The sequence below is a fragment of the Syngnathus leptorhynchus genome, chromosome 3, assembly GCF_054491065.1.
Source record: "Syngnathus leptorhynchus isolate UIUO chromosome 3, UIUO_Slep, whole genome shotgun sequence".
NCBI classification, from domain to species: domain Eukaryota; kingdom Metazoa; phylum Chordata; class Actinopteri; order Syngnathiformes; family Syngnathidae; genus Syngnathus; species Syngnathus leptorhynchus.
The window spans coordinates 1,716,252-1,740,061 of NC_141197.1; the positions used below are offsets into that span (position 1 = coordinate 1,716,252).

At 39.6% G+C, this 23,810-nt stretch overlaps 1 protein-coding gene across 1 annotated transcript; it reads left to right on the forward strand.

Moving 5' to 3' along the window:
• Positions 1–23,291, forward strand: LOC147058828 (CD82 antigen-like). The gene is made up of 9 exons (XM_085907897.1): positions 1–219; positions 9,677–9,749; positions 11,765–11,837; positions 19,112–19,233; positions 19,422–19,496; positions 21,263–21,361; positions 21,608–21,781; positions 21,852–21,935; positions 22,055–23,291. Exons 2-9 carry the CDS (start codon positions 9,687–9,689, stop codon positions 22,130–22,132), a joined length of 768 nt encoding a protein of 255 aa, XP_085764023.1. The 5' UTR covers positions 1–219; positions 9,677–9,686; the 3' UTR covers positions 22,133–23,291.
• The last annotated feature ends 519 nt before the right edge of the window (positions 23,292–23,810 follow it).

The window sequence follows — 23,810 nt, forward strand, 5'->3', positions numbered from 1 at the left end:
TGGGGGGGGGAACCGGAGGAGATTCCCCTGCTGTCTACCCATCTTGAGCCTCCCTGACTGATTGCGGTTAGATAGTAGTCGGCGTCGGTCACAGTGGTGGAGGAGGTCAAACAGTCCAGCCAGCAGCCCGCTCAGAACAGGCAGGAGCCAGCCGAACATTGTGCTCACCGACACACGCACTTATCTGCTGCAACTTTTCTCTGCACTTCTTCCCAATCAGTAAGTAATCAAGCCTCTTCGCTGACTTTGCGTGGGTCTTGAACACCGAAAAGTGTCTTTTTTTCTCTTTTAAACGAACGAATAATTACCACAAGCACGGCGATTTGATTTATACAGGTTATTTGATCTGCTCAGCGCCTAAAACTGAAAGTTTCTTCAAACTATCTGTTTCGCTTAATGGCGTCTTCTTTACGAATGCTGATGATGTGGCGCGTGTAGACTAAATTAATAAACACCAGTATTCAGCGCTGTCAATCGCATCATCTCGTCGGTCTTGAGAAGACCTCTTTCGAAGTTGTTGACACATAAATTACCACAGAAGCATGAAGTGTATCTGATCATGAATGTTAAACACAAAACAAAACACTTTAATTGGTAAGAGAAATTAAGTTAAGGTACAAACGATTGAGTCGAGAAACTCTGCTCTCCTGTTTCCCTCTCCCTGACACCTTGTCCACAATTTAGTGAGACATTTATAAGCAAAACAAATGCCCATCTTAACAAAATATTTACAACATAGAGGTTGCGTTCCGTAACTGTTAGTTGAAACTAACATAATACAATTGTAACATTTTTCATCATTATTTATTTCAGACAACCAATTCCTCCACAGAAATCCAGATGAGAGAAATAGTGTGTGGCTGACCGTGACCGAGTGAACACATTTGCGAAAACAACGATAATATTGTGGTCACACGAGCAGAACCTTTTGTCCTATTGACTGATTTGTTGCTCCCTTTAATAACTGTGTGCTTACGAGGAGCAGCTGGTTACAGATAGAAATGTGGGTCAGCATCAGGAATGATGGCATCACAATTAAGACCAAATTTTCCCCTTCAAGCCCTGGGCCTCCTATGACACCCTCTCAGTCACAGCAACTTTCTCCCACAAAATCTTAGGCTATAAATCAGGGTTTCCTTCCCCCCAATGTGACCTTAATTACCTTCCCATATCCTGCAAACAGAGATGTTGTTTGGATTATGCTTCACAAGAGTTCACAGCTGTTACCAGTTAGGTTTTGGATGTATCTAAGCACCCGCTGCTCTCAAGAACGATGAATTTAACTTCAATGTAATTCCTAGTTTAAAATTTCACCCCAATAGTCTACAAACTACTGTTCTGCTTAGCCACTAAGAAAAAGAGCCTTGACTGTGGCATTCATTGCACAAGTCCATAACCTGTTTCCCCTGTTTGGTGGAATTGCCCTGAAGCTGTTAGTGACTTTAACGCAGCTCAAGCTGTTCCTCACAGTTTTCCTCCTCAACAAACAAGACAAATGTAAGCCGAGAATTTTTTTCCGGTTGTTGGTGTCAACTCTCATTTGTTTTTATGACATAGTAGAGAATGAACGGTTTTATGAAGTCGAATAGTATCAACTACTGGTGTTTAGTTTGTCAACAAATCAAGTTAAATAATTACAGTTTGAATGGTACAACAACTCATTAATTGAATACTTAGGGAACGGACGTTAGTAGTGACACACAGGTAAAAAAAAAAAAAAAAAAAAAAAAAAAAACAAGCCCCAGCAATCCTTCCAAGTTTACTGATAAACATTAAATACAAATGTGTTTTCCATCACAAACTGCATTGAAATATCTAAATATACCTCCAAACAATTTGAATGGTGATTGCTTTTTACAAAAGTAAGTGGTTACCTATTGATATGTCTCTTTCCTAATTATCTTGAGAAGCTATTAGTATGATCCGTGTCTTTTCATCAATCAATATCATCAACAGGAACATTTTGTCAAATCATAATTTTATAATATTATAAATATTATATATCATTTTATAATAATTTTCAAAAGTGTGTCTCAAACGGATAATCCTTCGTATATACCATCAGACACCAAGAAGTAGTTCTCTTTTTAGAAAAAGGTCGGTGAACCCTAATCAAGATTGTTGCACTTAATCTGTTCCTATAAGACAAAGCTACTATGTATATGCTATTTTCCCAATATATTTTGATTTTCCTTTTGCCTGGTTACATTTCAGGTCTTATTTACATTCTGTGAAATGGTTTCCCTATGGTGCTCTCCATACGGTGTCATTGAATTGGTTATTATAATAATAAGAGTTATAAAAACATATTTACAGTATGTATCTTGTGATAAAAGAAAAGTTGTTATAATAAGAGTTCTAAAAACATATTTACAGTATGTACACTTTAGTTACATCTACATATGTTACACACACACGCGTATCATATTTATATTTGTTATTTATAAATTATTTCCTGTATGTTATTTATACTATTAATATTTTATTTACATGTTTGAAACTATTCTTTAATGTTCTAATGATATCATACATTGATACACAAAAAATTTACGTATGTTAAAAATAAAAGGGTGACACTACTTTGCGGATTTTCACCTATTGCGGGTGGTCTTGGAACAAATTAACTGTGATAAACAAGGGATTACTGTACATAGTACACACTGTTGCTTTAAAAAGGGAAAGTCAACCCCCAATTTTTCATTGTAATAATTTGTTCTGTGCAGCCCAACTAGTCAAAACACGGTGTTCTTAATTTCGTTAATTTTGTTTCATTTGTGGAATATGAATCAAGCAGGCAAAATCTATTTTCATCCTTCTCATGGGGTGGCCATTTTTCTACTTGCTGTTGACTGAAAATGACCTCACAGTTGCCAGGTCTCAGGTCACATCCAATCACGGCTTTTCTGAAGCTGAGCCTTGGTTTTGACTTGAAACATGGCAATTGTGATGTCATTTTCCATCAACAGCAAGCAGCAAAATGTCTGCCCCCTGAGATTGACAAAAAAAGGGTGGATTTTGCTGCTTAACTCCTGCAATAAATCACAATGCCATGTTTAGACTAGTGGGGGCACATATAACATATTATTGGAAAGAAGATTTGGGGGTTGACTCCCCATTTGCTTGCTTTAAATCTTGAACATATGCCATATCACTTTGTTAATTTCTAAAAGACTAAATGGACCATCAGGCGGTGTCAGGTCTCACAGTGGAAAGTTGCGTCTTTCAACCATCTGCTGTTGTTTTCTTGAGAGGAGGAGATGAAATGATGAAGCAGCCCTCTGCATCTCAAATTCTCCCTTTTGTTCCTTGAGAGACAGAAAAGTGTGTGAAAGCTGCCTTTGTTCTGGTGAGCAGTCAGGGTGGGAGGGAGACTTACTGTATTATTGAGTGTGTGTGTGTGTTTGCGTGCGTGTGTGCGTGCGTGCGTGCGTGCGTGCGTGCGTGCGTGCGTGCGTGCGTGTGTGCGTGTGTGTGTGTGTGTGTGTGTGTGTGTGTGTGTGGAGGGGGGGGGTGCCATCAGTTGGGGAGAAGACATGACTGGTTGTTTAGCGTTGTCTTTGTATAATGCATATACTGCCTTGTTCTCGTCTGGGACGAGTCACAAATTCTGCATGTATATTAAAATGTATTGATCTCACGATGATAGTTTTGCTCAATTGATTTGTGAATACAACTTAGCTCAAGAACTCAAGATCTGATTTACTAAACAGGAACTTCATCTTTAAATGAAGTCATCGCTTAGCTTTTTAATCTAACAGAAATTGGTGATGGTCAGCATTATAGATACAATGAAGCCAAATGTTTTGCAAGTTTTATGCATTTTTTCTGGCAGAAAGTTGCAAAACAAATTTGCTTTCAAACAGTCATCGTGTGTAAAGCCACACCAGATGACAGAAATGGACTTCAACACACATTGTGAGATTTGGTTGGATTAGTATGCAATTTAGTCATCATTATGAATAATAATTTTAAAAAAATCACGAGTTACATGTTAATATGAAGAGGACCACCTGCCTGAGATGCACAGTAATCACCCCACTGCATATTTGTCATTGTTTCATTACAGTAGGTGGTTGTGCTTTGTAAAATAACAGTAATTTACTGTGTAAATGCGACTGTACGCCCAGTTTGGGTTAACCTAGTGTTATTTATCTTTAACTTTAGAAAGGAAAAAACCAAGCTGCACACAAGGAAAATGTGTATCTAATCTGTCTACGTAATGAATTATGTGTATGTACATATGTAGTATGCTTTAAGCTAGCTGGACATTCACTGTTAGTTCCACTTGTTAGTTAAACTTGTTGGCATTCGACATACTTACCCGAATCTGACTGGTAGAATGTGACAGGGTGGGCTAAGCTTTACGTGCAACAAAGGTGTGACGTTACATGACTGATATCATCCTGATTTGAATGTTCATATCTTGATTTGGATACAATAGTATGAACTTCAGAGTGACATAAAAAAAATCTGGGTGGTATTTGCCTCTTGTGTGAATCTAGTCTTTGTAAAATAAAGTGAATGGGTTTATTTATTTCTGTATTTTATTAGAAAACCAATTATTTGGGGAATTATCATTTATAATGAAATGCTTTAGTTGGTATGCTATAGTGTTCTCTTGCTATATAGCAGTTCACCTTTTGCGACCTTGCTGTTTTACGGATTCTTTTTGTCAGTGCATCATGCGGTTTTTTTCTTTTGACAGTGTAGAAAGGTTTGTTTTTTTAAACAATAATTTATTAAAATACAATACATTTTCATCACATTTGGAAAATATAATCCCATTATCAAATATTTGTACTCTGTATCAACAAGTACTCATTGTCAATGCTTGCACTTATAAACTCAGTCAAAAAAAGTTATGTCGGTGCATCCCTAGTATTGCTCCACTGGCTATATAGAATCCTTTATTTATTCATTGTATTTTCCATAAAAAAAGGTTTTGTGAATGGGGGAGGGGGGGGGGACATGCCATCAATTTCATGCAATTTTAAGGAAAAATAAAAAATTCTAATATTTATTATCCGGGTATAAAATTACCTATATCTGGATAAATGCAGCTTCTACATCATCAGAGGTAATGTATGTATTAGAAAGGCGGATGTTACTTTAATATTACATATTTAGCCGCTCCTTGTAATGGTGTGTGAGTCACTGTTTCCTTAGTGCACTAAACACAACAAAACATCAACAATTCAAAATCCCAACTAATGTTAGTTCAACTCGTATGACTGGCTTGTGTGTTAGTGTTCTGTCATAACGCAGTGGATGTAAACAGTAATGCTCAGAGTTAATAGGATGTCATTTGTTGTGTAAATACAGTCACTGCAATTATTCTGATTGAAGAAACAAGACAATAGGTAGATATGATGTGCAATGTATGAAATTTAACTTCTTGACCTACCCCTCCATCCATATCTTACTATTGAAAAATAAAGACCTGAAGATAAAGGGCTAAATCTTAATACTTTTATTTTAATATGTAACTTTAGAGGTCAACACAACCATGATAAAGTCATAAACTGTTTAATAGAACAATTAAATAAATGCCTTTTTGAGCATAATGTGCTTTGTAAGGCTGGGCTATATGGCTGAAAAATGTAGTTCAGTACGTATTAATATTCATAAGTGTAGTGAACTAATATTCTCTTAATACTCTCCAGACTAATTTATTTATTTGGTGGGCTCATTATTGACCTAATCCAGTCATATTATGAATTTTGTCATCTTCTGGAATATGAAATGTTTTTTTTGTACATATGTATATTCTACCGTGGTCACATATTATTAATTTGATGCCAGAGGCTGCAGGCTGGTGGAAATTTGAACGGGCCGGGCTTGACTTTGGACATGCCTGCTTTAGGTTAAATATTGCAATAAAATAGGCATAGCAATATTCATCACCATATTGCATGTTTATGTAATATTGTGCAGCCCTATTATCCAGGGGCCCCTACATTGACTTGCTTACACAATCCAAGATCCTGTACAAGAGGTGCAAAAATCTTTTGACCCCTTTGACCTGCTCATAAAGCTAAATAAGGTGACGTCCAAACTAGCTTTCACTAATGTTGTAGTCAACTGGTGTGTGTGAATCTTTGGCATCAGTTAAACAAGCAACTAATTTTAGCATTGTTTTTGTTTATAAACTGACAACAAATATTGTTGCAATGCTGTTGCAAAGTATTTTTTTTTTGTATTGCTAGATTTCTGTATAAAGTAGCCACCAAAAATTCACTGTAGCAAGTAAGTGGAAAACTGCTAGGAACCAGATGGATTCAATTCATAATTTATACACTCTGCTTGATTGGAGGAACATTTTGACCCAAAATGACCCACAAATAAAGTTAATTCATCAGTTGCAGTTGGGTCAGAAGAATTCTCCATCTCAGGCTAAGGAATTTTAGTGAGCCATCTGTCAACATATTTTTGTTGTATCGCACTAAGGGATACATTAGATTCATAGAAAGGTCATAATTTCATTTGGATGATCTTCAAATTTTCTGCGTTGTCCTGAAGATCTCAACTTGGGACAAAATTGTATCTCCTTTCTCAATTTTGAAAGTCTTGTTTGCCTGCTTGGTCATGCAGTTGGTTGATCTATGTATATTCCTTCTTAGTAGAGTATGTTCTTAACGTCGATGGCCTCTCGCTGACGAGGGACTGGCTGGGCCCGCGTGGGTCAGGGATGGAAAGTCGGGTACGGAGGACAATGCCCACCTCTGGCCAACACTTATGAACAGTTTGAGTGCAAATGGAAGGACTTAACATAGGGGTGGTGCAGATTCAGAGCAGCACTATAAATACTGAAATCCCACAGGCGTGTCTTAATGCTAGTGAATCAGCACTGTCACACACACACACACACACACACACACACACACACACACACACACACACACACACACACACACACGCACACAGTCATCAGACGTGTTCAGTTGTGTTGATCAGGCAAGCACATTGAATATAAGTGGAATCTGCCTCACCTATTCAAAATGGACCTGACCTGATTGTATTTACATCCCATGGAATTTTACTTTCAATAACACTCTGTCAAAATGAAAGTAGCACAGTGGTGCACTGTAACAGTAACCCATTTCCACTGTTGAGAATTTGGGTCATGTCCGTGACCCTCACATTGACTGGTGGAGGACAACTATTCAGTTGAGGCTCCATATTTCACCCAGATCTTCATAGATTTATTGATGAGTGGCCGTTATGATACAGAGAGTGTAAGAGATGATGGTGTGATGGTGACACGTTTTGGAAAACATACTGAGGGTGTTGATGTTTTGCTGTCAGAGAACAAATCAATACTTTTCTGTTGGAAATCTTAAGCTTTATATCAGGGGGTCACCAATGTGGTGACTGCCCATGGGCAACAGGTAGCCCTCATATTGTATGAGTAGCCTGCGAGCCTGTTCCAAAAATAGCTCACTCTAGTGATGGGGCATTGTGATTTTATAGTTGCCATTTGAAAATGTAATCTGGCAGAGATTTACTGTATAGAAGAAAAGGTTTTGCACATTGATAGTTGTATATTACCAAATTATTGGGAGATATCATGAAGGATCAATTTCTATTTACCTTACCTTGTGTGTGTGTGTGTGTGTGTGTGTGTGTGTGTGTGTGTGTGTGTGTGTGTGTGTGTGTGTGTGTGTGTGTGTGTGTGTGTGTGTGTGTGTGTGTGTGTGTGTGTGTGTGTGTGTGTGTGTGTGTGTGTGTGTATGTATGTATTCAAAGCCTGCTTTATTGTCAATTTCTTCACATGTTAAGACACACAAAGAGATCGAAATGACGGTTCCCACCATCCCACGGTGACTAGACACATCACACAACACATACAAGCAAATAGCACAAAGAGTAAAAACAATAGATAAGAGCGATGAATAAGTAATAAGCAAATAACCGAAATAAATAAACAATAAATAAATAAATAGACAAATAAGAGGAGCAAAATGGAGCAAGCGTGCATACAGCAGACAGCCAGAATATAGCGCAAAAGAACAGGACTTTATGCATCCGAGGGTGGAGGGGGGAGAGAGTTCAGGATCCTGACAGCTTGGAGTATGAAGCTGTCAGTGAGTCTGGTGGTGCGGGAGCGCAGGCTCCTGTACCTCTTCCCAGAGGGCAGAAGATCAAACAAAGAGTGAGCGGGGTGACTCACATCACACACAATCGCGGTCGCCTTGCGGGTGAGATGGGAGGTGTAAATGTCCTTCAGGGAGGGGAGTGAAGCACCAAGGATCTTACTGGCCGTGTTCACTATGCGCTGCAGGGCCTTCATGTTGTAGTCAGTGCAGCTACCACCCCACACAGTGATACAACTGGAGAGGATGCTCTCAATGGTGCCTTGGTAGAATGTGGTCGTGATGGCAGGAGGAGCACTCGCTCGCCTGAGTTTCCGCAGAAAGTACAGGCGACGCTGAGCTTTCTTCACCAGCGACGCAGTGTTGGTGGTCCAGGAGAGGTCCTCACTGATGTGCACCCCCAGGAATCTGGTGCTGCTCACTCTTTCCACCACAGCACCGTCGATGGTCAGCGGCAGGTGTTGGGTGTGACCCTTCCGGAAGTCAACAACAATCTCCTTGGTCTTGCTGACGTTCAGTAGGAGGTTGTTGTCCCTGCACCATGTGGCCAGAAGGTCGACCTCCAACCTGTATTGAGTCTCACCAGAGTCGTGTCGTCGGCATATTTCACCACGTGTGTGTGTGTGCGTGTGTATATGTATATATGTATATATATTTGAGATTCAAAGCTACAGATTTTCTTGCACTGAAAAATGTATTTACACTGTGACATTTGATTCTTTTTACAAGGATATTCATTTTAATCCACAACCACCAGGAGTGAAGAGTAAACTGGTTGTAAGCAATATGGACACGCCTCCTTCCGTGCTCACAGATTGAGTTTAAACTGGTTTTGCAAATTTAATCCTATAGATTTGAGCCCCCCAGTCCTGATCAGACAGGCTTGTTGGAGCCCCATTAGAATGGGATTAAAATGACAGTTGGTGGGAATTACATTTTTGCTATCCTCCTCTGCAATTTAGCTTGTTGTTGCAAAATGTTTTCACATTCTGTAAATGCAGTAGCAGTAAGAAGAAGCAAATGTGCTACATTTAGACAACTCTGTCAAAATGCTCTCAAAACAAAGACTAAACCAATGTCCTTGGTGGTTGCTGCACTTGCAGTAGTCTACTGCAAGTTCAGCAACTACAGTATTTTGCTTTTAAAATGCCTACGCAGTATTGCAAAAAAAGATTTTGTTCCCAGCTACTCTGAGTTGACTCTAAGCGATCAAATGAACTCATCAGTCCATTTGAGGTTACTTAAATTAGAATCAATGTTACGTCTAGTAGCCTGTGTTGGTTGTTTGCATACTTCTATCTTGCAGATTGGTACAGACGTGTTGAAACACAAAGCAAGTCTAAACTAAGTGAAGCAGGTCCACCCCTAATTAATTTGCAGCTATTTTACATGAATAGCATTTTGATTCATGTGTATACCTTTTATACATCTTTATATGTATTTTTATGGTGCGTGATTGTGCGTGCGTGTGTGTGCTAGTATTTATCAGTGCAGGAGCTTTACTGCTCTGCACCTCTATATCACTAGAACAATGTCAGCCACATTTCCTGTGGAATTACATTCATGCCCTCTCACCTTTACAGATAAAACATCATGGGGAAAGGATGCGTGACGGCGACCAAGTACTTCCTGTTCATCTTTAACCTCATCTTCTTTGTGAGTACAGGATCATTATTCAAACTTAACAATATGTATTGATTTAGATGTAGAACAATTGCCAAAATATGTCAACAATGATGCGTCTAAATCTTCATATTAACGAGGTGATCTGAGTTCTGATAGAAATTAAGTTATACTCCCCCCCCTTTTTTTTACTATTGTTTTGATAAAATATAATACAATATTGAAATAAGTCAAAACACACTATAAACATGTATTAAAATGTGTTTTTTTTATTATTAACTATCAGTGGAGTGGGGAAAAGGAGAAGAGGACTACTCCACTGAAAAGTCTTTCCACAATAGTTTCCTATCACGCATGTTTATTTTTTTTAAATCAGAGATTGATTTTGGCATACCAATTTAGGAAACAGCACTTTCAAAAAAAAAAAAAAGTGAAGTGGGATGTCACAAGATTATTTTGCTACCATTTTAATGTGATCGTTTTTGTATTTTTTTGATGACCTCGCTTATGCTATCACCAGTGAGTGCGTTCACATTTGTCTGTCAAAAATCAAAGCAGCAACAACATAGCACAACGAGCCTGGTTAGAAAACGCGAGTGAAACAGCACAGTTGTTTCTGCTCGTGTACAGGAACCATTCTAAGTGTTTAGTGCTTTATTTACGGGTTTGGCAAAAGTTCAATGTGTCTGTCAACACGAGAGTGGCTTCCACATTCATTCAACGCAGTGGCATCTGTGATTGGTTGAATGAATTGTACATAGGTGGAAGGAACCAAGCCTTGTGACAACATTTGGTGGGAGCTATTGTGATACATAAAGATTACCCCTTTATTCTCTTTATCAAAGAGCTGATACATTTAAATAACATTCACTTTAAATAAATGCTTTGATTTTCAGCCATTATGCGATGGCAATTTGTGAATGGATGATCATGAACTGGAAGGTGGAACTTCTGCCTATATGTGCAATGGCTTCAGCCTTAAGCCGCAGCGGGATCTCACTCGTGTTCACTGCAACGTGTTGTGTATGTTGCTAATATGCTATGCAGCATAAGAATTAAAACACAGATTCATCTGCTCATCCATGCCAAGACCATACATGACAAATTGAATGTAAAGAGTTGTTAGAGATGTTCCCACTCTAACTTATTTTGCAAGAACCACACGGGAGACAGTATGCCCTTTAAGGACTTGCAAGTGGAGAGCCTGTTCGTTACTGTAGGTACAGCAATGTTCGAACAAACTCTGCCGTGAGTCTCTTACAAGAGCATATTTATTGAGAAGAAGTAGGGTGGGGGTGACATTGGACATGTTTGGTGGTCACCTCAGCAACTGGTTAATCAGTGCGGAGGGTCCCAGCACATTGTTTTACAAGGTCGTGGAAATAGAAACTAGTGGAGCATTTTAGATGACTAACTAAGCAAGAATGTTTCCACACCATCTGGAAAGTTTCAACAACTGAATGGTTAAACTTTTCAGAATCAAGGAAAGGTAAAAGGTTTAAACAAAGTTAATAATTCTAGTCTACATTCCAACATAATCATACGAGTGGTGAGTGGTACCTAACTTAGGGAGAACATTGATTACCCAGGCTTGACCTAGCACCGGATAAAATCTTTTCCATCATACGTGTATAGGGGTGAGCACATCTTCCACAATGGGTTGAGAAAAGCCTGGTTCGAATCTCGTTTCTGTGCAAAAGCTTCACTTCACATTTCCAAAAATATGCATGTTGGTTCAATTGAAGACCAAATTGTCTAAAGATGTATATGTAAGTGTAAATGTTGGTTGTTTTGTGTGTCCTGTCTGTCACCTGAATTTATCTAGAATAACAAAACATTTGATAACCATGAAGCCGATTGATTGTGTTTTCAGATTTTGGCATCGTTCTTTCTCATTTTCTTCCATGGAACAATATCTACAATAGCATTATATATGTACATTATATACGTACAGCAGCTACATTTTGCTGTTATTCCATATGACTAAAACAATGTCCACAGTTACAGCATGTAACTATGTCTGGCTAATGGTTTTTTTTTCTTCTCAGCTTCTGGGTGGCGTCATCATGGGCTTTGGATTGTGGCTCCTCCTGGACAATCAGAGCTTCATAGTTGTGCTCAGTAAGTCCCAAATCCAAAATAAATATTTTCACTTCAGTCGTAGTGAAAATAAACGAGTGCTTCTTTATTTAAAGTGAGTTATTTACCATATTGTCTTTATTTCATTCAAAAAGTTTCATGATATGTAATATTAGTGCACTTTCTCATATCATTTGATAACCCAGTAAAGGGGTTTGAGTCAAACCTTTAGAATATTGAAAAATCAATCACCTAACTGTCGGCGCTTCCCAGATGCTAGTGATATGCACATTGTTTTCCAATATTATGTTTTGTTTTATACATTTACTGCATGGCCAATCTTGCACATCTTTTAGTTTTATTTTGTTTTGTGTGTGCATGTGCTTGCAATGATATCGCCGATAGTACAGCGCTTCTCATTGGTCAAGAGAGATATTGCCGTCTTAACGGCATCTTTGAGTGGCTAGCCTTTACAGTTATTTTATAAAACAAAACACGATATTGTGAAATATAGGGCTGACGTCTGCTAGTCGGTTGGTTGGTCCACAAACATTTGTCCGACCAAATTCTGAAAGTCATAGAATGAATGAAATTCTCATGCCGTTTTTTACGTCACAATTGTGAACCCTGCAACCGACAGGAGAGACCACTTAAGCTTGCCTGCAACCTTGCCACAAAAACATGAGAATTCAACTTTTCCCAAGCCTTTATACGACCAATCACTCAGCAACCTTGTGTTTGGGGGTAGGATATGAGCTGTGACCAAAATAAGAAGGCCTGGGTAAACATGACATCACGAATGCAATTGTCGAGTTTATTATCAGGCCTATTAATGTTCTGGAGGGTGCTGGGAGAGAGCACACAGTGCACTTTAGCTGATTTAATTAATCTTGAGCTAACAGTTGACTACTGCCTAAGTCAAATGACGTACACATTACCAGCATACGAAAAGCCACGCTAGTAAAGTCATATTTTTTCCTAATATTTTAACAAAGTTTGACTCCCTCACCTGATGGTGGTCACGGAACCTATAAAGGGAAACTATCTTTACCCCACAGCCCAAGATCTAATTAGCTCTCTGAACAAAATGAACTGTAAAATGTATCTAATTCAACCTAAATAAAAATCATGCCAACTATAAAAAACATAACATGTGGAAAGCCCCCCAAAAAATTTCATAAATGAGTTTCTGTAATTTAAAGTTTATATTCCTACCCATTGCTTAGACTGCTTGTTTCGAAACTACGCTCCCTCCTAACATAAGATTATGTGGTGTGATCTAGAGCAAAAATGGACTCTCCTGTTAGTGGTTAGGTACCAAAGTCAGCATTTTTATTATTGAACTTAACAGCAAAACGTTACTGGAAATGCCAGACAAAATCAATGTAGGATTCAGGAGGCACAAAATTTTAAATATCTCAAATAACAGAGTCGTCATCATCATCATCATCATCATCATCGGTTTAAAGTCCGCTTCCCAGGCGCTGCTGGGTTGGACTGGATTCTCGATATGGCTTTCTTCCACTGGGAAGGGTCCATGGCCATCTCGTGGTTGATGCCTTCATGTGGGCTGCCACGGTCGTCTGCCAGGTCTTTTTAGGCCGACCACTGGGTCTTGTTCCGTCTACGTTATACGACATGACTTTCTTCACCGAGTCATTCTCATCCTTCCTCACTACATGTCCGTACCATCGCAGTCTGCCTCTCCTCACCACATCCACGATGGCCTCCACTCCCATCCTCTTTCTCAGCTCTGCACTGGTCTTTTCCTCCCTCATTGACACACCACACATCCATCTGATCATTCTCATTTCTGCTCTGTTTAGTTTGTTTTCCTCTTCTGTTTTCAGGGCCCATGTCTCACTTCCGTACGTCATAGCACTTCTGACGCAGGCTGAGTACACTTGGCCTCTCATCTTCAGGGATGGTGCCTTAGATGTTAAGAAGGGCATGAGTTCCCTGAATTTCTTCCACCCGCTTCTCACCCTTGTGGTCACTGCTAGGTCCACCCCCCCATCAGCGTTGAGCATATCTCCAAGGTAGCAGAAGCTGTCCACCACCTCGTACATCTCCCCATCTACCACGAGCCCCTCTTGCTCAGCTGGGTCTGCTTGGGTGACTTCTCCCCTGCACCGCTTGCATTGGAAGGTCTCACTTGCAGCTAGTAGGCTGCCTTTTACTCCGCTGCATCTCCGGTGTACCCATCTCTGACAACCCTTGCACCGGATAGAGTTAGCTTGCACTCCCTTCCCGCAAACTCCACATGGCCATGCTCCTGACTGCGGTATCACTCCCAGGCCAGCACCACCGACCATGACCTTTGATTTTGCTGCATTCACCTTCATTCCTTTCACTTCCAAGCATGTCTTCCAGGCCACTAGCTTCCTAGCTAGGTCTTCTTGACTGTGAGCCATCAATACCAGGTCATCCGCGTAGAGCAGCTCCCATGGTAATCCACCCCTCACTTCCCTCGATACCACATCCATCACAATAGCAAACAGTAATGGGCTGAGCACTGATCCCTGGTGCACCCCTTCATTGCCTGCCACTTGCCATCCACACCACCCGACTCCATCCTCTCCTCCACTTCTTCTGCTATTTACTCAATCTTCTCCCTAAACTCGCTTTTATTCCCTGCGCTATGTAGCTTCCACACCTTCAACTTGGGAGGATGCTTCTTAGCCCCCACCTTCTTGATTTGCAGAGTTAGGTCTCCGATGACTAGGCGATGCTGAGACACACACTCTTCTCCGGGGATTGCCTTGGCATCCCTGACCAGGACGCGGTCCTCCTTTCTGACCATGATGTAATCTATTGTGCTGCTGCAGCCACCCGAACTGCATGTTACTAATTTGGGTTCGTCCTTCTTGAAAAGCGTGTTGCACAGCACCAGCTCCAGTGCGTCTCCAAACTCCAGAATCCTCTCTCCCTCTGCGTTCCGCATGCCGTACCCCTGTCCCCCATGTACCCCCTAAAAGCCATCTGACTCCCTCCCCACGTGTCCATTCAGATCACCTCCCAGAATTATAACCTCATTCTGGGGATCCCTGACAGCACCATGATGGCCTTGTGTCAGAAGGCATCCTTCTCGTCCTGACTTCTGCCAATTTGATTGAAATTACGTTTGTCGGGCGCTTTCCGACGATCAACTTCACAAAGATGATCCGCTAATTTACCCTAATACTTAGCACTTGATCTACCCACTTTTCGGCGATAAGTACTCCGACACCACCAGTCCCTTCATTGATGCCTTGCCAGAAGAACTTGTACATTCTGCCGATTGCACCCAGCATCCTTGCATTTCCACCCTTCCACCTCGACTCCTGGACACAGCAGACATTCAAATAACAGAGTACAAAAAGATGTTTTTCCATTGTATAGTTTTCAGTAATCCAGTGAGTTTTTTGAAATAGAAGAATGTAGGCCAATACAGATGGAGCCAGTATTGACAGAATGAAAACAGGCCAAGGTCTGGCCGCAGGCTCTTGGAATGTTTAAGTATCATTGAATATCTCTAAAACAAATGAAAAAAAAATGGTTCAGCTTTTGTACATGAGGATACAAACTTTTTATTTCCATACACAGTGACCTTGAAAAAGGTTGATGAAAATACTGAAGTCCTCTCACAGGACAGTGAATATTTTGTTATGGCATGTACCATCTTGTAGAACTATTAAACACGTGTTTTCATTTTCGTGTCAGTTGTTTTAAACAAGAAATGCATTGTCCAACACAAAACCTCTTTCCATTCTTGTTTGAGGGCTGTCCCTTTAAAAATAAGCGGTGCGCCTCTATTTAACGCTCCATTTTCAAATTGGCTTCAATGAACCATTTTCCTGAACCCGCTGTGATTTAATGTTAAGGTTACTGCTCTTGTGTGCGCCATCTGGCTACAGTGTGCGACTTTTTGCAGTGGTATTTCAGCCAGATCAGATTCAGACCCAGATTGCACATGTCCCTGTATTCTCTTCATGACAAGAGAACAATGAAATTTGGTAATGTTGTATTGCTACATGCTTCATCCTAAATCGACATCTAACATTTCATTGGTTAGAGATTCTTACTGAAGTGTGCCTTTAATGGAGTGTGTAAAATAAACACACTGCATGAAGACAGGTTAGTTCACTTGGTGTTGAACTGAAAGTGGTTTATCTTCTGTTAAATGACTGTCTGGAAGAAGGAAGCCAATTTTACGGCAGATATGGATGAAATGATTATAATTATAATCCTTTTATTGTCCCACAGTGGGGGAAAATATGGCCCCTTAATGGACAAGAGGATGAACATTTAAAAGGTTTGCATGCAAATAGTTCAAAAGTTCCAAATACAACCAATCTGGCAGCTGCAAAGAAGTGCCTCCCCATTTTCTTTAAGTTCACACATATACACCAACATGAAAAGACAGTTACCATTTCTGTTTGCCTCAACTGTTTTCTACAAAGATATAGTGTCTGTTTTGTAATCCTATGATAGAGCAACAAAAGGCGGCAGGAGAAAAGTGACCTTTTCTTTCTTCAGAGTTCATATGATGCGACAATCTAACACAGATGGCAAATAGAGTGCAAATAACTCAAATTCTGGGAGTTCACTGTTTTCCAAAAGCACCATTTTTGCAATTACTAGCTGTTCAATGTCTCGTGTGATAACTGCTGTGTTTTCCCCTTGTACCAAAATATTATCCGCTATTCTCATAATACTTCATGCGTTATAATCCTGTCAAGAAATACAATTGTAGATGAGCCAAACTTGTTTCATAGCTGTCTTGGTTACCTTAGTGTCATAAATATCCTTTTGTTATACCTAAAAAGGGCATCTGTCATCGCTTCTGTCCGTTTGACAATCGTCACGGGGACGGAATGCCGACCTCAGAGAGAGAAAGAGAGAGAAAGAGAGAGAAAGAGAGAAAGAAAGAGGTTGTCTTGGAGGAGATGAGGACGTTTGTCTCTTGTCAGTGGCATCGCGGCAGGTGTCCTCCGCTCAGACACTGGGCCCTTTCTCTTCTGTCCAGCATTAACACGCATCACATCAGCCTAGTGTGCTCACTGCCTTACTCACACGCTCGTCACCGGTCTGGCGAGGGCGAGTCCGTCCGCCCTTTTCTCAGCAGCAATCATCAATGCAGTCATATCTTGAAAAAAGGGTTTAAGTACAGTAGACTGATTCGCTTTGTATGGGGACGTAATTGAGAAGCTGCTCAATGGCACACTTTGAGAGAGTCAGATGATCAGAGATGATCGCAGTGTGCATGATGAATGGCGGTAATAACGTCAGTGTATCTGTCCAGTTAAAAGCATCGGCATGTAATTTGTTTTTTTTTTGTCACCGCTGTAGATTAAATACTTCCTAATGTAGTTTTTAGTTCTTGTTAAATTACACTTTATAATTGCAGTTTGTGATGTTTTACGCAGCATGGGTTAATACTATTTTAATTTAATTATTTATGGGGCACAAAAAAAAAATCATATTACACTTTAGGTGGAAGGGACTTCAAGTCAAATTGCTACACAGCACAGGTTGTGAGACGAAAGAGTTTTTTTTATCCTGGATAAAGTGATATTTTCTGTATTAAATATGAATTAATGATATTGTCAAAGTGATCATCTTCATAATGTTTTTATCATAAATAAGATTTATTGATTTATTTCACCTTGCGGAGAAATTGGAATTAAGATTATACAGGTATAATTTTGATGTACAGATAAATGTCTGAGCAGAAAGGCATCGCATGGTGTATACAAAATCTGCCTTGAAAGAAACAATTACTGTACCAAGATAGCACTTTCAGAACTTCAAAACAAGAGGGAATAACATTTGTTTTGCTACTGTACCAATTAGACTGCCTTGTGTTAGTCGTTGTACCATCTAAATTGCTGAAAATGTTGAGGTATGAGCACATGCAGTTCATAATTTGTTATTTTAATGTGATTAGCCTGCACAGATAATGATAGCTTTGGTGCCTACACTTTGTATTCACCCCCTTGATTAGAGATGCACCGATCCCACTTTTTCAGTTTCGATACCGATACCGCGACTTTGCGTATCGGTCGATACCCGATACCGATCCGATATTATGGTTGACTTAACAAGCTAGATACCTCTACATGTGGAACAGAAAAGACTAAAGGCAATGGCATCAGGCATGACTACACAGTTCTTTCCTAAAACAAAATGTAACAAGATAAAGCAGATTAATGCAATGAACTATTTATTTGTAAAAAAGTTGTGCAACAGCAGCAATAAAGTGTATCAGCATTTAAATTCAAGTAAATAAGGATACAAACTTCTTTAAAAAAATACAAATGTTGCAGCTGAAACTACACTGGGCAAATATAGAAAGGGTGATCAAGCACACAGTAACCAAATATTAAAAGAAATAGTAAACATGTAAACATTAGGTGCGTTAACTGCTGTGTAGGTCCACCTCCCGCTCTCTTTGATCTGCTCAACTGCTGGAACTCCTGGTGCTTTGTTGCGTGGTGTTTCTGGAGATGCTTAATTAAATTGGTAGTACTATAACTGGCAGTACTACCACCACCCCTGGCAACATTAGCTTTGCAGACATTACAAACTGCCGTCGAGGTAGTTGGCGTGTTCAGTTTAAAGTAACTCCACACAGCTGACTCTTTCATTCGCTCCATGTTTGCGTTTGTTTAGAAAACTCTCGTGGCATGCGGCACGCGTGATGCTGACGTATAACGTAGAATAGATTAAGAAAAGGATCGGCCCACAGATCGGCTGCATTTTCCGATACCCGATCCATCTATTTTGTTGATATCGGGGCTGATATCCGATCCAGATATCGGATCAGTGCATCTCTACCCTCGATGTTGGTTTTGCATTGCCTGAATGCTAAAAAGTGTGGTGATTTTCTTTTAGCATTGTTACCAAACTTTGTTGTCACAATGTTACTGCCTCTAAGTTGGCAATATCTTTCGGTCAACAAGGACTTCATCGATTTGGAGGTGAACCCAAGAACAGTTGACAATTTTGCACATGGAGTTTTTTTTTTTTAAATCAATTTACTTCCATCCTAAAATTCAATCTCTTAATCTGTTATTATCTTTTTATAACTCTTTTTTTTTTTATAACTTTGCAAGATTAAATAAGGCCTTTGAATGATATCAAAAGATGATTTTGCGGCAAGTGTACAGTACTTGCACCTAGAGATCAAAAGCATTGACATAATAGGACGCTGTATTATAATCTAGTGAATGCCTGGTTAAAATTGCTCTGTAGACAATTAGATCTTAAATTTCAGATACACTTTCCTTTTGTATTGGTAATTTCTGACCTCTGCACTTGTTCTTTCCTTGCAGATGACTCCATAGCCGTCAAGGCCGCGTGCTACATCCTAATTGGAGTTGGCACTTTCGCCATGCTTTTGGGCTTCCTCGGCTGCTTGGGAGCTATTTATGAGATCCGCTGTCTGCTTGGTCTAGTGAGTGAATTTGAAAAATTAGAGCAATCCCATAGTGTTGTGATAAGTCAGAGCAGAAAACACACCCAAAATATTACACCTTTCAAAATATTACACCTTTAACGTTCATGATAAAATGTGTCTGAAAAAAAAACAAAAAACGGAGTTGGATATGTTATTTTCCATTCATTGTTCTCTCTCCCATTCAGTACTTCACCTGCCTCTTGTTGATCCTCATTGCTGAGATTGTAGCTGCCGCCCTTATCTACTTCCAGAAGGACGTGGTAAGCGGCATATTATTATGTGGTCTTCACACACTACAAACAACAATCGTCCTGGATAGAAAACAAAACCTAGCAACTCAGGAGTACAGACGAACCTCCCATTTTGAACGTTGGAACAAATCGGAGTTCAAACCCAAAATTCAAAGCTTTTGAACCCCCAAAACCAAACAAAACACCGGACTGCGAACAGCTTTTCAAGCCGAGTCGAGGCTAGCTGACAACGTCTCCGAAGCAACGTTCGGTTTGGCTTGACAAGCTAAACTGCGTCTCGAGAGCGTAAAGCTTCGGAGAAGACATGACTCGAAACAAAAATACTGAAAAGGGTGACGCAACAGGATTTCATCAACGATAGCTCAGTGCTCTCTAGTGATCGGAAAAAACTTCTACAGTAGATGCATCAGCTCTATGTCCTTCGTTAAGAGCTCAATCGACTGCCTTTAACTTAAAAGCGGCATCATGTGCATTTCTTTAAAGAGGGTTTGTGTATAAAAGCTTCCTTTCTCTAGTAATGTCTGTCGTGATCTCGTTCAGTCTCTTGTTCGTGTCAATTGTGCTAGACTATTTGCCTGGGGGACGGACATGCGCTCAACACACCGCTCGTCATATCCCTCTGCCCAGCAAAGCGATCCACAACCTTTTTAATAACGAGGGTATAAGTGTATTAGACATCACAAAAGTCACTAATTATTACAGAAAAGTGTCCATTGTTACTACGTCAGAACGGATCAATCCGTTTTCCATTATTTCTTATGGGAAAAATTAAATTGGACTCCAACCAAATCGGGTCCGACCAGTTTTCTGGAACGAATAATGGTTGCAGTCAGAGGTTCTACTGACATTAAACTCAGTGGTCATCCCACCCTAATTGAAATAGAAAGAAATTGGTTTTGCAGTGCCCCCTAGTGCATAGTATTTCCAAATAAAGAATTGAAAGTTACATAAATGCATCTCTGCAAATTGTTGTAACACAATAACATCACTTTCAGTTGTGTATACAACACACACATTTTTACAGACTTTTTGGGACTCATTTGTGTAGCTCTCACACTACTACAATGGGAAATGCTGGCCATTTGTTTCATGAGTTTGTTCTTATATTTGTATTGTTTGCAGCCAAGTGGCAACAGTCTTGAAACAAAAGTTGTCCATAGTCCTCAAAACATTCAATGAATTTGTTCTCTGAAATCTCACATTTGGACGTGTCAGCTCCCTCTCCACAAAATCGGCCTCTCTTCTCTTAGCGCTATGTTTATTTGTCTCAATTCTCATTGGAATGATCAGATCTGAGGCTACTAAGAGTTTACACTACAAATGTGAAAATACTGTAAAAAAAAAAACATGAAAAGAAACAACTTTCATCAAGAAGTATAGTAGGGTCAATGGAGGGTGATCTTTGATAGACATAACATCAATTTGAACGGAGTGAAAAATATCAAACATCAATTCCATCATTTTGTCAGCATCTAAAAATCATGGCCAAAGTTTTATTTAGCACCCACCAAAAAGAAATATTTTATACATCACCTCAGGATCCTGGCCATCTCTGATAAAATCAGTTTAGTTAAACATCATTTATTTATTTCTGTATCATTTATTATTATTATTATTAAATGTAGTCTAACTGGAGTTTGGGTCTGCTTTTTTTGTTCCTGTTTTCTGGAAAAAAAAAAGACATTATTTTAGCGTGGTGATATGGAATTTCTTTTTGACACGTTGCGTCATGTAGAACAAATTGTCTCTGACATCTGTGACCTGTTTTCCCATAGTTAAATGAAGAGATGTCTAAGATTATATCCAAGGTCTTGGACAACTATCCAGGCAACTACTCTACCACAGCGCAAGCGTGGGACTTCATTCAGAGAAATGTAAGCCATTAAAAGTCACATCTCACTCAAATTTGACAGATTCATTCAAATGATTCTCCTTTGGTTGGACTCGTGGCGGGCGCATGACAGCTTGGTACAAGGAGAAAAACACCTACTCCTCAAAAAAGGTGGTTTTGACAATAGTTTGAAATATCTGATTTGGAAATGGGCCTACGTGAGCGACACAAGTCACAAAGAGAATCTTGAAAATGCGATTGAAGTTGTATTTTATTCCCACTCTCACAGATGGAATGCTGCGGCTGGAACGGTCAAAGCGATTGGAACGGAAACATGGTGATTGTCAACAGTTCTCAACTTCTGTTTCCCTGCTCGTGCTACAACATCTCCCTCGCGACTGGAAACGTCTCAGAGAGCGGGTTCTGCGAGGCTCAGACACCAGAATGGCCCGTATACGACACGGTAACATGATTTTGGGAATTCTTGCCTTAAATAAAAGCAGTGAAATTTCATTTTCTGGCGTACTCTTCAGGGTTGTGCTCTCAACGTGGAGAGCTGGCTCCTCACCAACATCGGGGTTGTTCTGGGAATCTGCATCGCAATCGCTTTGATTGAGGTACACAACAGCTCTCAAAAATTTTATTCAAGTTCTCAGCGGGAGTTTCAAGTGAAGTGCTGCTTAACATGCATTGCCAAGCAATTTCTTTAAATAATAGCTTTTTCTGTTTCTGACAGCTGCTGGGGATGGTTCTGGCCATCTGGTTATGCAAGAACATTCACAGGGAGGACTACACCAAAGTGCCAAAGTACTAAGTTCACCAGACTGAGTTTGGCTTGAACTGAAGCTAATAAGGCATTTTTCCACTTAATTTTCAGTGAAATGTTTTGTCCAAATGTAAACCTATGTGTTAGCTTTACATTTAGTTGATAACCTCTTTTGAGGTCGTTTTTTTCTCAGACCAGTCTTGCTCGAAGCACTTTAAAAAGGTTTTGAAACTTTTGATCCAAAAGTGATGTTGCAAATGTTTTGACTGGTTTAGAGGAACCTCCAGGGGTTGGGGAGGGTGGGTGTGGGCTGAAGAAGGAGGGATGAAATTTCAGAAATATATGGTCCTGTATTAGTTTTTACATTCTTAAGGTTTTAGTATTTCCCTGAGATTCTGCGACCAATTTACACAGCTGTCAAACCCCCAATTCTGGTGAGTTTTTTTTTTTAAACTAGTTATTCTAGCATTATATATGATTTTATGACTTTGTGTATAATTTTGTTTATTATTTCTGCAAACCTGACCCTAAAGTACTTCCATGTTCATCAATGTAAGCTGGTTGCTCATTGTACTTCCAAAACTATTTTCCTTCTCTTATTGTATAACTTATTGGCTATAACAGAAGTAATGTAATGTTAAAGAATTTTTGGGGGAATCGATTTCCAATGTGGGTGAGCAGGAACATAAAGGTCATGCAGACATGTTTACTTTAAAATGTTGGGAAACAAAGTGCCAAGTGGGGCGAATTGATTTGTTTTTTTTTAAAAACACATTTTGAGTTTTTTTTATTCTATAATTCTTTTGTAATCCAAGTTTAACTTTTACCTGAGAAAATTTGGTACTTTTCTTATGTATAAATTTGTTGTCCATTCTGTACAGTAAGTATAAAAAACACACTACATTAACCCTTAAATGGTGTTCTCAAATGTATGACTTTTGTAGCAATGTACTGTAGACAGACTGGGAAAGAAGATGGCTTAGTCATTTCGAACTCACAACATTAATTTTATTCAGTTTTACTTGCCAATAAAATCATTACAATTGGATGAAGCCGAACAGCCTGATACTCTGTAACATGTCCAACATAACCCATAGACAGTTTTCCTGCGACTTGACATGCTGCCATCTTGGGGCATTGTTTTCCAAGTTTATTGTTTTGTTCTGTGCTTATTGAGTGTTTGAATAAAGAATTCTCCTGATCTCAACTGCTGTCATTTTTCTGTATGCGGAACTCTGAGAAAAACAATTGTATGTACACCCCCCCCCCCCCCCCCCCCCCCAATAGTGCTCTTTCAATTTAGTTTGGCATGAAATACAAACTTCAACCTCACACTGGCATCATAAGTTACTCACACAAGATTAGAATCAAGTCTTTTTTTTCCTCAAAGCTCAACCTTTCTTTCTGTATTCATTTCATCGGTTTTAGAAGAATACCCATTGGTAATGTTTGGATGCGTTTAATGTAAGAAGTCATGAATATGATTCATTCTTTAACATAGATGTAGTAAATGCTCGTGCTCGTGACTTAAGGCTAATTTGTTCTTTCTGAAATGTGTATGAAACTGGTAGCCCTTTGCATTAACCAGTCCCCAAGAAGTAGCTCTCGCTTTAAGAATGGTTGGTAACCCCTGGCGTTCACAGATGAACATGTCCCTAGGTCTTTCTCTAATATCTCTCGGTCATCTGGGAGGGACTCGGAGTTGAGTGGCTGCTCCTTCATGTTG

Bases quoted from the DNA above. Each gene is read 5' to 3' on its own strand.
- LOC147058828 (XM_085907897.1), top strand. From the start codon at position 9,687: ATGGGGAAAGGATGCGTGACGGCGACCAAGTACTTCCTGTTCATCTTT. The intron at 11,838-19,111 runs GTAAGTCCCAAA...CTTTCCTTGCAG, and splicing joins GAGCTTCATAGTTGTGCTCA to ATGACTCCATAGCCGTCAAG. The intron at 21,362-21,607 runs GTAAGCCATTAA...CCACTCTCACAG, and splicing joins GGGACTTCATTCAGAGAAAT to ATGGAATGCTGCGGCTGGAA.